The sequence below is a fragment of the Prionailurus bengalensis genome, chromosome X, assembly GCF_016509475.1.
Source record: "Prionailurus bengalensis isolate Pbe53 chromosome X, Fcat_Pben_1.1_paternal_pri, whole genome shotgun sequence".
In the NCBI taxonomy this organism is placed as follows: Eukaryota; Metazoa; Chordata; class Mammalia; order Carnivora; family Felidae; genus Prionailurus; species Prionailurus bengalensis.
Window position 1 is genome coordinate 108,652,967 of NC_057361.1, and position 18,269 is coordinate 108,671,235.

General features: G+C 37.9%; 1 protein-coding gene across 5 annotated transcripts in view; it reads right to left on the reverse strand.

Moving 5' to 3' along the window:
* Positions 1–18,269, reverse strand: part of ENOX2 (ecto-NOX disulfide-thiol exchanger 2) — a 274,222-nt gene that overhangs the window by 24,727 nt on the left and 231,226 nt on the right. For all 5 annotated transcript variants that reach the window (XM_043571659.1, XM_043571658.1, XM_043571657.1 and 2 more), the window contains 3 exons: positions 12,458–12,691; positions 10,114–10,326; positions 7,520–7,626 (listed from right to left, as the gene is read on the reverse strand). In XM_043571659.1, the coding sequence (XP_043427594.1) occupies positions 7,520–7,626; positions 10,114–10,326; positions 12,458–12,691 (554 nt within the window). The remainder of the gene's footprint in view (positions 1–7,519; positions 7,627–10,113; positions 10,327–12,457; positions 12,692–18,269) is intronic.

The window sequence follows — 18,269 nt, forward strand, 5'->3', positions numbered from 1 at the left end:
CAAACAAAAGCAGGCATATCCTAAACAGCTGATGACACTTGGAAGGATGTGGATCTCTTCAGTTTTTTAAGGGCCATTTAGTCTGACACCAGACCATAGTTAGCACCTCAAAGGGTGACTACATTTTAAATAGAAAATCTGGTCTTTATATCCTAAAGCAAACAAGGAGAGAGCTATAGGAAAGTGAGGAGGGGATCCCAGAAAGGAGACAACCAGAGAGAGAGAGAGAGAGAGAGAGAGAGAGAGGGAGAACCAAATTCTGTGTATAATATCTGCTCAAATTTCTGCATGACTCTCGAACCATGGAAGCACAGGGCAGATTCCAAACAACACAGATAAGTCTAAAAGAACTGACCTGAGATTTGAGCTGCCATATAAGAGAGAGAATTTCCAGCTTAAATTCAATTAAGTAAATTGATCATTAAAACAAAAGAAACCCAAATCAACCTCCTTCAGAAGAATATAACAGAATGAACATAATAGAACATAACTAGAACCTTAAAAACAAAATATTCACAAAATGCAGGCAAAGCCCCAGATTACCTGACATACAAAGAACTGGGATGAGATGACCCATTTTCAAGATAAAAGACAATCAACAGGGATCAAACTTGAACTAGATAGGGCAGTTAGCAGATAAGGAGTTAAAGCAGCTATTATAACTATCTCAATGATGGAAAGGAAATATGATCATAATGAATGAAAAGACAGGAAATCTTGGCAGAGAAACAGAAACTTTAAAATTCTAAAACGGAAAAATACAGTATCCGAAATAAAAGTAACTGGATGAGCCTAAGTCTAGAATAGAGACGGCAAAACAAAGAGAGTACTTAAAGAGAGAACAATTCAAATTTATCCAATCTGAAGGACAGACAGAAACTAACTGGAATCACAGAGAGAAGAGATTGAATGTTTCAAAATACTTGAAGAAAAAAATATTTGAAGATGTCTCAAATTTGATGAAAGACATTAATCTATATATTCAAAGAGCTCAATGAACCCCAAGAAAGATATGTGTGAAAAAGATCTAAGAACACCATAGTCAAATTGCTGGAAAATAAACAGAAACAGAAACTCTTTAACTCTTTAGTTAGCTAAACTCATGGTGATAATCATTTTGCAATCTATATAGGTCAAATCACAATGTTGTGCACCTTAAACTTATACAGTACTGTATATCAATTATATTCTCAGTAAAAGTGGAAGAATAGAGAAACTTAAAAGTAGACAGAAAAAAAAACCCTAATACATTATATACAAGGAAACAATTTGAACACTTTGTTTTCTTTCAGAAACAATATAGGCCAGAAATCAGGGGAACAAGATCTTTAAAGTGCATGAAGAAATAAAAATATCTGTTTATTCAGAATTCTGTATGCAGAGAAAAATTCTTTCAAGAATGGAGATGAATTAAATTTATTTTCAGACAAATGTAAATGCCAAGAATTTGTCATCCAAAGATTTGCACTATAAGAAATGCAGAAGAAAGTTCTTCAGGCTGAAGGGAAGTGCTTCCAGATGTAAACACAAATCTTCAGGAAGGTACGAAGAACTTTGGAAATGATGCAGATCATATTGGAAAAGTCACTTACAAAAAGTAAGCATGAAAACTGTACATTTTCAAACAGCTTGAAATCATTTAGAGACCACTAAATGCCTGTCAGAGGCTTCTCAGCATTGTGCTGAAAATTCCTTACCTAGTTTAGCCCCAATTGGGCCATAATACAGGAAATATCCAAAGCTGTCTGGTGAAAATTGCCTCCATTTAGTGGATTATAAATATTTCAAATGGGTTTCTTAATAATTAATGCTATTGTTAATCGCTATCTCAACTAATATCCTCCTTTTTTATTCTTGTACCAGGAAAAATAATAATTTCTATATCAAGATAGGTTTTCACCAAAGATAAATAAAAGTACCTTTTAAAAATGTAAGCTCTTCAGTATTATCACTGGTAGTTGAGGTAATAGAAAAATAGAAGTAATAGAAAATAGAAATACCAACATATCATCTCTCAGGTGCTGCAGGGGCCTTGCTTAAAATAGAAGAAAATAATGACTTGCTTGAGAAAAATGAACTTTAAAGGGCTGTGTCAAGAGAGAGATTTGCTACATCTTATTCAAACTCATTGCATAGAGAATAAAGGCATTGTTCATTTCTAAGAATTCATTCTGTCTTGGGAGTCTGGGTTTCAGTTATCATCAAAGAAATGTTACTGGAAAGGTGATTATAATGAGGTCTGACACTGGCAAATTCGAATATTGTACAACTTGCTGCATCAGGAAAAGTTGTGGTTCTCCTCATTGCCTAACAAAAATGTAGCCTGTCAGTGGGTGTAAGTAGAGACCATCTCTCAATTCACAAACATGTTATCTGACTCTGGGAAAATTATTGTGTTTCTCAGAAGAGTAAATTGTGTTCCTTCTAGGGAAATGTCCCAGGGCAGGGAGATCTAACTGAGAGCTAAGACATGCCCAATAGCTGCTCAGCACCCACAAAACATCTTTCTGCTTCCAGCTGGGCAAGAAAGCATAATCTTTTCTTAGAAGTATAAAAAGTTCAATAACTAAGTGATGCAGCTTATCTAGAGGTCTTTCACATCTTCAACAAATCTCCAGAAATAAAAAGACCTATGGGTGACTTTTACCTCAATGCCTGAAAATACTTCAGGAACAAGAGTTACCAGTTCCTTTAGCTGATAATGAAATGAGGGAAAGAAAAACTAAGGGGAAGCTTGCTCTCAGTTGTTCAGTAAGGCATGCAAAGTGACAGAGCTTAGAGCCTTCTAACCACTAGGCAGTCCCCCTTAACTACAAAGAAACTAAGCCCTGTATCATTACTCTTCTATAAATATCCCAATACAAAGTCACATGAATGAGATAAAGGCAAAGAGAACATCAGAGGTTATAGGATACCATAGTAAAGCAAACTTCTGGGGAGCATTTGGTAAATGGCAGTACCTCTAAATAAAGCAAGTAGGTTTTTAATTCTTTGAAGCCTTATCATTAAAGCACTTGATATCAAAGATACCTGTTTTCTTTATTTCTTGTTGGGTCAAAAAAGCTCTAGTTTGGGAAGCAGACCCTAACAAATGCCTTTGGAGTGAAGGACTAAGGAAGGCACTCTACCTAGCTTGGCTCATAGGTGCAGGTAGGAGGAGGGCTCTGAGCCACTGAAGTGGAGGCAGCAAGGGAAGTAGATACCTCCCAGATTTGCCCACTTTCCCATCCTGACATTTGAATCCAGTGCTGAAACCAAAAGAGTGGTAATGGCATGCAAAGACATTTTCCAGAAGTTTTCATTTGTAAATCTCTACCTGAGATTGACTGGGCCATGTCACTGATAGACTATATCAAAAAAGGTAAGACAGCACTCATAAACTTTCTATATACCATTCTCCTGCCCACAGTCAACCTGTGATATTTTTCATTTAAACAGCAAATTGTTAATGGTTTCTAAAAATGCATTATAATGGCTTTGAGTCTGTTTTAAAAGTAACTTAGAAAGTCACACGCTGCTCCACAATGGAGAAGACACTTTTACATAAAATCAAATTGAAACCAGAGACAGAGGAAAATACATGGAAAGAATCACCTTTGTACCAGATGACATTTTAAATTTATCATAAAGTAAGCAAATCACAGTCATTGCACATTAAGTATCTATATAGTTTCACAAAAAGTTATATGAACTTAAATTCATCTTACTTATGATTTATGATAAGAACATGATTCTCAGTAAAGCAAAGTTCCTTATTAATTGTGTAACAAAACTGTACTTACCTAGACTTTCAACATTAACAGGATACTTGGTGAGGAAGGGGTCAAGTGAAGGAATGGAAAGGAACAGATAGCCTCTACACTTATGTAGAAATTTGAATCTGAGATATCATTCAATTCAATGAAGCAAAGCACAAACACAGGTTGTTAATCAATGCCTATTGTATGATACACATGGAAATAAAAATTAGGTTGATTCAAATTGTGTTAGTAGGTGTTCTTGTGGCTGAGAGCTAATAGCTAGTGTTAGTACACATGGGTACTAAAACAAGGGTATGCAGATGACTTAACCATCTGTTTACAAACAGTTCTTCAGAGCTTGGAATGGTAGGCTTGGAAATCTATACAGAAAATTATTTTACCAATCACAGTATTTCATTTTATAAGAATGTTAGCAATCATCAAGTCCCTTTTTCTCTGGCCTGATAGTATAAAATCTCATATTGGGGAGGATGTAAGGGAGTATATTCTAGTGCCTACTGCTATGGCTCTAGTTTCTAGATATCATCCAAGGTTTAGCTTCTAATCTAGGCAATCTTCTTAGTGAGAGAAACATGCAGGTTTTAAATGGCTCTGTAGAAAAAGAGTTCCTACAATACACAGAACTGTCAGTGAAGTCACTGCAGACACTAACTTTTGGTTAAGAAAGGGACTTTAACCTTCTCTTATTACCCTTTCCAATTGTATCTGCAGGAGCCTTACACACATCCAAATCAGGAAAGTAAACCAATGAAAAAGACTCATTAGCAAACTAGTATGCCCAGCATATGCCATTAAGGTGAGTGCCTAAGCTCCCTGAAGGTGCGGACTTTTTCTTCTTACTCCATAACCTCTCTCTAGTAAGACATTGTTGGCTGGTGGTAGGATGACAATTAAGACAGGAGCAGGTACTTTGTGACATGAGGAGGTTACCGGCTAGGTCATTCCCAAAGGCAACTGGTAAAAAAGGCTCAATGTCAGAAGCTTCCACCTTGATGAAACCTATGACTTAGGAGTTGTAGCTTTGATCCACAGGCCAAAAAAAAGCCAGTCTAGTTTATTTAAGTCACTGAGATGCTCTGATTCTCAGTGGGGTGCTAAGAGAGAGCTCAAATTTAAAAGGATGGTTGTCACTTTCTACAGGACACCTCTTTTCAGTTCTCAGAGTTTCCTATTATCAAGTTAAAATATGCAGAATTTTAAAAAAGCCATGATTTAAAGAGGTACCAATGTAAAGTAGAAGAGGTCTTTTCAGGTTTAGGAAATGCAATGCCTGAGGAAGGTCATAAGCTATGTTCCACTCTCAGTAGTTTCACTTATCAAGATTGAGGTATTCCAGGTGGACCTTAATTTAGTCCAATCCAATAGGCAGGAAGCATTTTTCTGGGTTTCCACAAGTCTATAAAATACATCGTAAAACATGTAGCTCTTGGCAAGTCATGCTAGCTATGTACTTTATCCTCGTCAGTGTACCAAGGAAGCTGTGCTACAATATTAGGTGATAGGGTGTATAGCTCTCATTCTCTACAGGCCCAGAGAACTTTCCAGCTTACTGGCTATCTTTACTGAGAAGGTAATTAAACTCAAGTATATACCCACCAGATAGATAGGCTTGATATAACTACAAAGAGCCTTGATCAATAATATTAATGGAAATATCTTATTGCAAACCCATTTACAGGAGGGTTGTGGTCTGAACAAATCAGTGCTCAAATCAGAGACTCCCTTCCTCCTATGAAAAGATAATAGTGTATTGGCAGGGCTGTCTGAAATGGGCGGGGCAGTTAAGACAGCTTCTTCCAACCCTGAGAATAGATACATGTGTATATACATTGAAGAAAAGGTAGACTTAATACAGCTTTTTATTTATTAATACAGCTTTTCTATAATTATAAGACATATTGAGCATTTTCCCTCGACCTTTATTCTTCTGAACTATTCAAACTAAAGAATTTGGATATTTTAAATTTAGGGTACTAAACTCCACTCCTCCCCCTTGAACACTTTCGTTACCCTTCTAGCTCTGTGAGGGCAAAGACCATCTGCTGAATTTTGTTTGTTTGAGGCTCGACAACTTTGAGCAGCCCTAGGATTCTAAAATCATTTTGTGCTACTGTAAGACAACAGATCCCTTTTTTGTTCCTAATTCTCTTTTTAAAAACAATTAAAGCGTTACTAGCTTTGTATGACTCTACTTATCCACTGCCCTGATGTCTTCAGGGGTTTCTCCCCAGTGACTCCCAGATCCCTTTCCTGAGCCAGAACTGATGGCTCAGAAACTATCAGTTTATGAACAGGGTTTGGCATATTTTCCTCTAAATGCTCTTCACAGTTTTCAAATTGTTGCCACACAAACTATGTCATTTTTCTCATGAAAGATGGAAAGAATAGATTTATATCTCATTTTATAGGTTAGGAAATTGAGGTCCACAAAGATGAAATGACTCATTCAAGAGTGCAAGGCAGTTTATACTAATGTTCCAAGTGAGAAGAAGAATTTCTAGTCTTGAATTGATCACATACTAGCTGTGTAATTTTGTGTATATCACTTAACATTTCTGTGTCTCAGTTTCCTCACATGTAAAACATGGCAATCATACCTACTTATTCTCCCTTATAGAGTTGTTAATGATAAACAGAAAAAATACTATTTCCCATTTATATAGCATTTACATTTTCAAACTCTACACATCTTTTATCTCATTTAATCCTGCAAGACTGGCTTCCTCATTATCTCTGACTTACAGGTGAAGAAATAGAGACTGAGAAGCTGACTAACCTGGTCAAAGTCACACAGCTGCAATGTGTCATAGCTAAGACCCGGATTCTCTGACATCAGGTCCAGTGTACTTTCCATTGCACCACATCTACTGGGAGGCTCACATAGGTGAGGCAACTGTCATGAAAGCGCTTTATAAAATGTAAATGCCTTACAAATGCTACATAAACGTTAAGGAATATGAGAACCTGCATTTATAGATATAATGGGACTGGTACCACACTAGCAAAGAGGACTCAGAAACAAAGTTAAAAAGGTTGCTGTATACACAGATCAAAAGTGTCAGGGCTGGGTAAGGAAGCTGCCCATAGGAACAGAAGAACTTGAAGTATAGGTAACACCATGCCAAAGGCAGATCCATGAAAACAAACCTCCCATCTTGGTTTTTAATCTTGGACTCAGAATAGCAACCTAATCACATCAGACTTATTCTATGTGAAAAGTCATTTGAGTACAAGAGGATAGCTGCATGTCAACCTTAATCTGAAATCAGAGCCCTCTGTTACATTTAAAGCTGCCACCTATAAAGATGGCTGAGTGGATTTGATAAAAGAAGCTCAGAGATTTCAATGTTCCAATGTAACACTAGGCAGCTTCAAGCCTCAACTGTCAAGATGCTCTAATAAATATAAGACAGCCCTAATGTTACTAACACTAGACGCACAGGTCAGTAATTATTGGTGTACTGGAGACTAGCTAGCTTAGACAAATAAACTTACAATGATCACCGCTACATTTTCACTACTAAGGTTTCTATCCAGTGCAATGCATTCAAGACAACACGTGCACATTTATTACCCTTTTGGCAGCATGTGGTCTGGTCACAGTGACAGGCTATAGAGCATATCTCAGCGTTTCATTAGAGCCTTGTTGTGACCATGGGAGCTTGGCACTATTTAATTCTGACTAAACTCCAAATCAATAACTTGTTAAAGAAATAAACTGTCCCCCTGAGGGGCTACCAGAGTAAAAAGTTACCAACCTCAGCTTGTTTGCACCAAACGCTGATGTTTTTACGCTGGGCTTTTGTGAAATGGTCCCAAGCCTTTTGTTTGGAGGCAGAATGGTACACAGCTACTATCTGCTCAACTGTAGCATCAGATCAGCAGTTGAATCAGGCCCGAGTATCATCCAGGGATGGCAAAAGAGAGGAGAAAAGAAATAAGAGAAGCATCAGCTTTGTTGTATCTTCTTGTATCACACCACTAGGCTATGGTTGTGCTCAGAAAAGGTTACGTGTGTTGGGGTATCATGATCTTAAGGAAGACTCAAAGGCAGAGATATCAGTATACAGAATGAAAAAAGGGAACTCCAGAAGGTTTGGGTGAAATGGTGACTAAAGTTTTTCTTTTAATTTTTTTAGTGTTTATTTATTTTTGGGAGACAGAGAGACAGAGTGCAAGCAGGGGAGGGGAAGAGAGAGAGGGAGACACAGAATCTGAAGCAGGCTCCAGACTCTGAGCTGTCAGCTCAGAGCTCAATGCGGGGCTCAAACCCGTGAAGCATGGGATTGTGACCTGAGCTGAAGTAGGACGCTTAACTGACTGAGCCACCCAGGCACCCCAGTGACTAAAGTTTTAATACAGGCAGTCTGTATTCATTCAGGCAGGAGAGGCAAGAGTTGAAGTGAATGTGATTTAGTACTAATGGTCTAGCCCAGAATGGCAGAGAGTGAGAACTGTAACAGCTCCTTTTGACTACTGGCTTCTTTCATAAACTAGCCTTCCAAAAGGAGCCTGCATACTTCACTTCAACAGAATCCATATTTTTATTATTCTGAGGTATGTTTAACCAGAGGCATCAAATCAGAACCTAAGATGAATGGAATCTATTTTAAGTCTACCTAGATAGGCTTGTTGACTGGAGAAATATAAGTTTTATGGGAGAATACTGTGTAAGTGCAGTCCTAAAGAGAATTTTTTAGAGGCTCTTAAAATGTCAAACAGAGAAATGTATACAAATATTCTGGTGCTTTTTCCTAACCATTTCAACAGAAGGGAACCTTAGATACGACTTTTTTTGGGGGGGGGAAGGAAAATAAGGAAAAGAGCCTCTTCCTGGGTGGGTATTCACAGTAAGAAAATCCAGAAGTGTTATTTTTTTCTTTACAGCTCAGCTTATGCCCTGTCTACTAATGATTTAAGGATTTATAATCCCATGATGCTTGCTGCTCTTTTTTTTCTATTTATTTTGAAATCCTAAAAACATGTGCCTTTCTCTACCTAGATTCTATGTCCATATATATTTTCAAAACAAAAATGGAAAATTAAAGAACTCTTCCTTAATCCTAATTATGTATGAGTCAAGTATGGGAAATCAAATATTAAAAGAGTGGGCCTTAATTGTTTAAAAGCCAAATCATGGGATGTCTGGGTGGCTCAGTTGGTTAAGTGTCCGACTACAGCTCAGGTCATGATCTCACAGTTTGTGGGTTTGAGCCCCACGTCAGGCTCTGGCCAGACAGCTCAGAGCCTGGAGTCTGCTTCAGATTCTGTGTCTCCCTCTCTCTCTACCCTACCCCACCCAACTCACACTCTGTCTGTCTCTCTCTCAAAAATAAATAAACATTAAAAAAATTTTAAAGCCAAATCATAAAACTATACCCTTATTCTTAAGGTGAATAGAGTTCCTCACTCAAAAGATGTGAGTGCATAATTTTATAGTATGTTGAACTAAAAATATCACTTGGGAATTTTTCTGATCTGTCTCATTTAATGGACCACAGAAAGGTTTGGAGTAGTACTTCTTTTTGAAAATGACCATTTTGGTGGCTTCCCATCCCACCCAGTGTCAATAACATCCAGCGAAGAAGAAGAAGAAGATGACAACGAAGAAGAAGAAGAAGAAGAAGAAGAAGAAGAAGAAGAAGAAAAAGAAGAAGAAGAAGAAGAAGAAGAAGAAGAAGAAGGAGAAGGAGGAGGAGGAGAAGGAGAAGGAGGAAGAGGAGGAGAAGGAGAAGAAAAAGAAGAAGGAGAAGAAGAAGAAGAAGAAGAAGAAGAAAAGAAGGAGGAGGAGAAGGAGGAGAAGGAGAAAGAGAAGAAGGAGAAGAAGAAGAAGAAGAAGAAGAAGAAGAAGAAGAAGAAACAACAACAAGTAGAAGTAGCAAATTTGACTTTTATTCAATCACCCTGGGAAACATAATTACACTTTCACTACAATGTAGTACCTGAAAAACATATGATAACGATGTGAATCTGAAGCAGAGAAGCTTACAAATGCTGATGCTGTATTCTAACTTTAGCGATGAAATACCCAACTTTCCACTGAGGTCTGGAGCTGCTTATAACTTACTTTGAGAACAAGCAAGAATAAAAGCATGGGATTGTGGCCTAGCTGTCAGTGTTTCTAAGGAGCTGAAGGAGATACGCCAGAAAAAATGAACATAGGAGGTGTCCACATGAATCCCATTAAACTGGAGCTCAGGCATTGGGCAACAGAAGGAGAAAACAAGGCAGTGAAGAAGAGATCCTTGTCCTTTGACACAGGATGGCATTGCAGGCCTGGCTCCGTGTGGAGAAAATGGTGCCTAAGTGAAGTGCCCTTTCACCCTTCCACAGAACTCTGACTTCCACTCACATTGAATGAGAATTCCAGAAAGGGCCTGTTTAAATTTCTCCTTCGCTTCTTCCATGTCTTTCTCATGGGCAGCTTTCTCATTCACTAGGCGGCGAACATGGCTGTTGGCTGACTGGATCATAGAGTAGAAGTTGTTGGCACTGCGGCGGTTCACTTCTCCTCGTTCAATCCAGGTGAGCAAGGTCTGTACAGCCTCTGAGAATTTGGAATCATCTGAAAAAAAAAAGAGATTTTTCCAATCATTAAAAGTAACTACATCTCTATCTACCCAACATGCTGGCAAGGAGGCCACCATGGCATTTTGGAAGTGGTTGTTAAATGAACTGCTGAATAAGGAGCTCTGTGTGCATATGTGTGTACCTGGGCAGCAGACAGGTAGGCCAACTGAAAGAACAAAAGACTCAAAAAGTGGTCAGATTGGTTGTAGCTTATGAAGAATTTTCAGAAAGAGAATTGTTTCTTTTTTAAAGTGTTCTTTACTGATATAGTTTTCACATGTTGCAAATTTCTTAACCTCTCTGTATGTGTGTTCCCTGTGTGTAATATGCAAATTAGCAATGAGAGAACTTCAGAATTCTACAGTCCTGTTTTTTTAATAAAGAAAAGTAAACTTGTGTCTTGAGTTTAACTTGAATTTGATAGTTACTTTGTCCTGGATCCATGAAATTAGTGTTGGTAGGAGCTTTAAGAAAGAGTTAAATGGGTAGTTCTTTAGGTATAAACACTTACATTTTTGACCTTTTATAGCATCACTCCTGCATTCAATCCACAGCCCCAGGCTTTTCACTCAGTTCCAGCCAATCTATTTTGACGTAATTCATTCTATTTCTACATTTCTCCACATCCTGATTCTCTTGCCTGAGGAACCCTCCAAGTAGATTTCTGCAGCTGGTCAGGAGATATTCTTTGATGTTAAAATAGTAGTACAGCTTACCCAAAGCTTCTGGTCCAGCTTCCTGAGATAGACACTTAGTATATTCTGTTGTTAAAGGCTCCTGAGAGAGAGAATCCATTAGCATCCCATTGAAGGCCTGTTCTGGGGCTCCACATGCCTCTCTGGCCAGGAACCCTCATGTCCAGTGGAAATAACTCTCACTGCAATCTGAATTTCTTGCCTCTTGCCATTTTTCAGTGCAGACATATAATGAGAGGTAAGCTTCCCCTTGAGAGCAGGTTTTTATTTCATTACTTGCATACAGTCTTATGTTTGATGCTCATTTTCTGCATGAACTCTACACAATCAGCAAACTCATTCTTTAAAACAAATTCAGACTGACTTGTTTGGTGTTATATAAACATTCCTTTTTTTTTTTAACCAATGCTTTCAGCCTTCCTAGCTTTTCAAAATGTATCATTATTTCTGTGTCTGTATGCTGTATATATCTTCTTTTTTCTTATGTGAAGACAAAATCAATCCAAACAAAGGATTTCATAAATGTGTGAATCCCTGAGGCTATATGTTGCAAACAAGTTTGGTGAGTGAGACCTATTTGGAAAGTGGAATTAGCAACATCTTGCTGAGTCCAGAGCACAAGAAGCAGGGAAAATTCATGCCATTAGAGCTGGGTTGGTATCATCAATAAGATCAATGGGACACCAGCATTCATCCAATAAAATCAGCCAAAGTTGGAGAATGAGGGAGACTGGATTTGAACTACTAACACAGGAGACCAGACAGGACGATTAATGTTAAATTAGAATAATGGCTCTGAGAGTCAAGCAGGGTAACAGGAATAAAAACTAAAGGGAGAATTGTCCCATTTAGCATGTCTCAAAGTCTCCATGGTCCCCATGTGAAGTAAGTTGGCCATTTTAAGTGATTAAAGAAGTCCTCTTTTGGTTGTGGTAGCTAAGTCTTTGAGTCATCTAAGAGTGTACACTGTGACCACTCTCTGGGCCTCCATTTTCTCATCTGTAAAAAGGGAATTTTACCAGAGTTTTCCAGGGTTACATCAGGTTATATTGTTCTGATTTAGAATTCAAAACTAACTTGCTATCTACAATGAAATGGGATGCTTACAGGTCCCAAGTCATGAATCACAGCTAAAATTCTCTGATGCACAAAGGCAGGAAAAATGTGTTTCATCCTAGTAATTTTATGTGTGGAGAGAAAATCGCCATCCCTTGAGACAGTGGAGGAACAGAGACACAGGTGTGAGGGACAAATTTTCTAGTTCTTCAGTTACTGGGTACAGCTGTCTATCTGGAAGACTACAACATAAGAAATGCTTAGAACCCATTAGTGGGAAATTCAAAGGATAACTGCCAATGGTACAAATGTATTTATTAAGTTTCCCCAAAGGAAAGAGTTCTTTTAATCACAAAGCTCAAGTGCTTTCTATACCTTTCAGTTTTTCAGCAACAATGCTGCATTCGTGATCTGAATAGTGGACCACTGGGGGTGGGGATGGTGGGCGCAATCTTTCTTCTTCCATCCTTCTACGGTGGCGCTCCTCCCTTGCTAGCATGCGCTGTTTGCATTCCCACTCATACAGGTCATCTCGAGCCTGTGCAAAATCAACGTGGAGCCGGCCTGTGTCCTTCTTGTCAGTGCTAGATCCCAGGCGAATGCGGTAACCTAAATGCACAGAGGGAGGGAGAGGGGTACAAGAGCAGCTCAGTGGGTGAGCAATGGTAAGTACTTTTCCAAGTTCAGTGTTTCAGATATAGATGCAGCAGTTTCAAGTGACCACATAATTCTCTTCCCACTACTAACTAGCAAGGTGAACCATCAAAAGACTTGGATTGTAGTTTCATTTCTGATAACAGTTTATTATTCTATGGGTTGGGTCAATCTTGCTCATAGGAGTTCTATTCCTCCATCTGCCACCTTACCTCAGAGGTAAGAGGGAGGGTCAATGGGTAATGGTATTATGAATGAGCCTTACAGGTCATGATCTCATGGTTCATGGGTTCGAGCCTTGCGTCAGGCTCTGAGTTTGTAGCATGGGGCCTACTTGGAATTCTCAGAACAGGGAGGGGAACTCAGTCAAAGTATGGTGATCTCCTTGAGTTGAGGAAATTGAACTAGGAATCCAGGGAGACTACAGAAGACAGAGTTTGTATGGCAGAGTACTAGAAAGAAGAAAGCTATACAGAGAAACAACTTCAGAGATCTGCAGAGGGTCCTTCACTATTCTTTAGCTGCATACTGATGTGTGTGTGTGTGTGTGTGTGTGTGTGTGTGTAAACTACCCGTGTATTAGAGGTAACAATCCCTGGAGCTTACACAGGGCTGGGAAAAGTTCCTCTCTCCACCAGCCAGAGCAGAAAAAAATGAATAATTCATAGATTATTGAGTAGAGTAGTCAGAAGGGGTTTGCCTTAGTTAGTGGAGAAAAATGAGCCCTAGACTAAATCCTGCTTTGGTGTTGCTGAACAAAACTTAAAAAAACAAGACCTAAAAGGATAAAAGATTTTCCAAGTTACTTAATTGCATCCCAGAACAAAGTTCAAGAATATTTACAGGAATGAAAAATATCTGGCACCCAGTACGGTAAAATTCACAATGTTTGGTATCCAATAAAAAATTATCCAATACTCAAAAAATGAGGAAAATCATAAGAAACATTTAAAAACTCATCCAATCAAAACAGACCCAGAGGTGATACACATAATATAATTAATATACAAAGATACAAAAATAACTATTATAATTGGATTTCATATGCTGAAGAAGTTAAAGTTCAACCATATTAATTAGAAACACAAAAGACAAAAAAGTCAAATTTCTAGAGATTTAAAGTACAATGTCTGAGTTGAAAAAAATTCACTGAATAGAAGCAATGGCAAATCAGACACTGTAGAAGAAAAGATTAATGAACTTGAAGACACAGCAATATAAGCTATTTGACATGAAATACAGAGAAAAAGGATTGTAAGAAAATGAACAGAGTAGTAGTAAGCTTGGAACAACTTCAAGGGGCCTAATACAGCCCAACTGGGACCTTGACTGGAGAGAGGTGAGGGAATAGAAAAAAAATATTTGAAGAAATAAGGGTAGAAAACTTTCCAAATTTAATGAAAACTCAGAGTTCTAAGAATTTCAATGAAACTCATGCACAAGAAACATGAAGGATATTATACCAGGCACATAATAATCAAATTTCTCAACATCAATAATAAAGAGAATATCTTAAAAGCTGCCATAGACATGACACATTATGTGCAGAGAAACAAAAAGATAACATCATATTTCTTATTGAGAACAATACAAGCAAGAAAAAAATGAAGTAACATAAGGAAAAAAAACTGTCCACCTAGATTTCTACATCCAGACAACATATCTTTCAAAAAGAAAGGTGGAATAAATTATTGTTGATACATACATCAGGAGCAGACTCACACCATAAAAAATGTTAAAGAAAATTCAAGCACAGGAAAATGATACCAAATGGAAATTTGAATCTATACCAAGGAAGAGTATACATAATATATGATTCCATTTATATGAAATTCTAGAAAATGCACACTAATCTGACAGACAATAGACCAGTAGTTGCCTGGGGAGAGAATATGGGAGGGGTAGGAAGAAGGGATCACAAATGGGGTATGAAGGAAGCTTTTGGGAGAAGTGGACATGTCTGTTATTTTGATTGTTGTGATGGTTTCACAGATGTATGTCTGTGTCAATAATACCAAATTGTAGTTTTGAAATATGTGAAATTCATTGTATGTCAATTATTATACTTCAATAAAGCTGTTATAAAGAATAATGCCCATTAACATTCAAACTGCTACACATTATTTTTCGAAAGAAGAATAAATGCATTCCAAATAAGCACATTCTGCTAGCGCCCTTTACAACTGACAATGCACTTTCACACTCAGTCATCTTATTTGATCATCTGAGCCATCAGAAAATTGGTTATTAATGATTACCATGGCTATTTTTCCAGGATCATGGATAGGATCAAATGAGAGGATGATACAAAAGCTTGGTGTAAACACATGACAGATACCGTGATGCTATGAGGTTGGTGCACCGTGCACACTGGCAGTTCCCAAAGATGCTCAAACTCCAATAGAAAAAAAGTGGTTATTTCTACAGAATGTAGAAATGTAGCCCCTTTTCTAAAGGATTTTTGTTTGTTTTAACCTCTTCCTTTTATAATGTGGGAGAAAAGCCAAGAAATTCAGGAGATTTCTAGCACTTATGAGCTTTCAGGGAGCAAGTTAAAATTTAAAGGGCAAAATTTAGCTATTTTCACATCATTGATTGCAATCCCCTTTCCTCTGGCAGCCTTGAGAATGCTTCCAGGAGGTGGTTGTTGCCGAGAGATTTCAATGATGTTTAGATGGATACTCCTGAACAGCATGCAATCTTTTATGTACAGCTGTTCAGAGTTTTTTTAAAGACCTTTAAGTTTTTATTAAAATAGTCTATAGTGGAATGCTCTATTATCATTCCTAAGTGCTGTCAAATCTTTAGTATTTAGATTTTACAGCACTTAGCAAATGTAACAAGAGTATTCTACATCTCAATAGCCAAATTATGGAAGCAGCCCAAGTGTCCACTGATAGATGAATGGATAAAGAAGAGGTAGTATATATACACAATGGAATATTATTCAGTCATAAAAAAGAATGAAATACTGCCATTTTCAATGACATGGATGGGGCTAGAGAGTATTATGCTAAGCAAAATAAGTCAATTAGAAAAAGACAAATACCATATAATTTCACTCATATGTGGAATTTAAGAAACAAAGTAATGGGCAAAGGGGAAAAAAAGAGATACAAACCAAGAAAGAGACTCTTTACTATAGAGAACAAACTAATGTTTACCAGAGGTGAGATGGGTGGGGGGATGGGTGAAATAGGTGATGGGGATTAAGGAGGGCACTTGTGATGATAACTGGGTGATGTATGGAATTGTTGAATCATTATATTGTACATCTAAAACTAATATAATACTGTATGTTAACTAACTGTAATTTAAAAATTTTAAATTAATAAAAAAGAATATTTTACATCTGCATGCTCCTCTCCTTTCCCATGTTACTAGGCTACTTCTTCAAACACACATTACCTTTTCTCTGCCTGTTGCAACAGGCATCTAACTGATCTCCCTTCAACTTTTTTTCTGTTTTCCTCTAATCCATTTTTATACAGAGATGTCAGATTAATCCTTCAGAAACAATTATCTTGTTCAAAATTTCCTTCAACATTTCCCTATTACCCGAGGTGTAAAGACCCAACTGTTAAACCTTTCAAAGTGTGCTAACAGCTGATGTTTTCTCTTCTCCTTTCATGCCTAGTCAGTACACAAACTACTACTCTTTGTTTCCTTGAATGTTCACTAAAACTTACCACTTTCGTACCTTTGCTTTTGCTGTATCTTTGCCCCATTGTCCACATGCAAATGCTTTCTCTTTGTCAAAGACTTGGTTCAAATGGTACCTTTCTCAATACCCCCATGGTCAAGAGTTAGACATTTTCTCTCTCTGTCCCCATCCCCTTCTCTCCTCTGAACTTCCCAAACGCTTTGTCCATACTTCAGCCCTCATTATTTTCAGTCTTGTTATTAGCACTGAGTATGTTTTATTGGTGTCTTGAGAAATGCCTAGTGCTGAATGTTTCTTTAACAAATAAATGTATGACTGCCTACTAACCCTAACTTCATTAAGGGAAAAAACTAGGTTTTACTCATTTTCTTCTCTGCACAACATTCAGCACAATAGCTTACACAAAGGAGATGTCCAACAAGTGCCTGTTATATGAATGAAGATTCTGCCACCCCAAAATGTCTAGCACTTGGACCCAGTTCCTCCAAACAATTACTCTTAAGCAAGGAAGTTGTTAATTGTTCTATGCCCTTTCAGATTACCCTGTCTTCTGCCTTTAGTCTTATTTGCCCACTGCTTCATAGAGAACAATACCAATTCAAAATAAGCAAAGGATCAACCATGAAACTTTATCTTGAAACCACCCCAAAAACAAAGGGCTTCACTTTATAGTATTTAACAGAAATCATTCCAATTGTAATGCCTTGCCTCAGTCTCCCCAAATTTGAACTTTTACCATGAATAAGAGACTTTAGGCAAAGTAGTTCTTACTATCTGTACTCTGTCACTTCTAGGTTAGACTAATGCTACAGTTGGCTGACTTATCTTCTAGTAACTACGTTTGCCCATGCCCCTCAGTCTGTCCTTTAAACAGAAGGGATATTTCTAAAATGTATATCAGATTATGTCACTCTACTACTTAAAATCCTCCAATGACTTCCCATTGCATCCAGAATAATAAACTAATTACTATAGATTATAAGGGTCAACACGGTTTGGTATTTCTTACCTCTCAGACTTCATTTCCCTTCACTGCCTCTCTCTCATTTACAATGTTCCAGTCATGTTAACCTTGTCTCTTTCACTTAAACATGCCAAGTCCATTTCATCTCAGGGCCTTTAACTTGCTCTTTCTTATTTTGGAATGCTCAGCTCCCAGATGTTCACATGGCAATCCCCTTCATATTGCTCAGATCTCAATTCAAATGACAGGGAAGACTTGCTTTCCTAACAATGCTAGGCACATTAGCTATTTTTATCTTCTTCATAGCAGTTATTGGTACCTGATATTAATTATTTTTTGCATATATATTATACCATCTCCAGAATGTAATATCCCTGATGGCAGGAAGTTTGTCTATCTTGGTCTTTGCTGTATCCTTAGCAACCTAGCATTCTGCCTAGCTGTCAATAAATATTTGATAACTAATTGACTTCCATAGCTATTTCTGAGCATTTGCTTTTGTGCCAGATTATGTGCTAGATAGTGGGGATTTGAAGTTAAATAAAACATGGTCCCTTCCCTTAAGGAGTTCATACTCTGGTCAGGAAGACAGATACAGAAAGAGACAGTTCTAGCTTGGTGTTATAGGTATCATGCTAGCAGGAAACACTGGGTGCTAGGGAAGCGCTGAGGAGGGGCTGCCCAGAACAGCCTGGGGCACAGTGGGGAGAGAAGTCAGAGAAAGCTTTCCAGAAGAGGTTATGCTTGAGCTGGAACTTTGGGGTGTGAGGATGTATACATGGGAGGTGGGATGGAAAAGGTAATTGTAGTCAGAGGAAAAGACATAAGACACCATGGCACATTGTGAGAACTACAATTAGCTTAGTGTGCTTAGGACATGGTATGTGAGGGAAGAACTGGGAGAT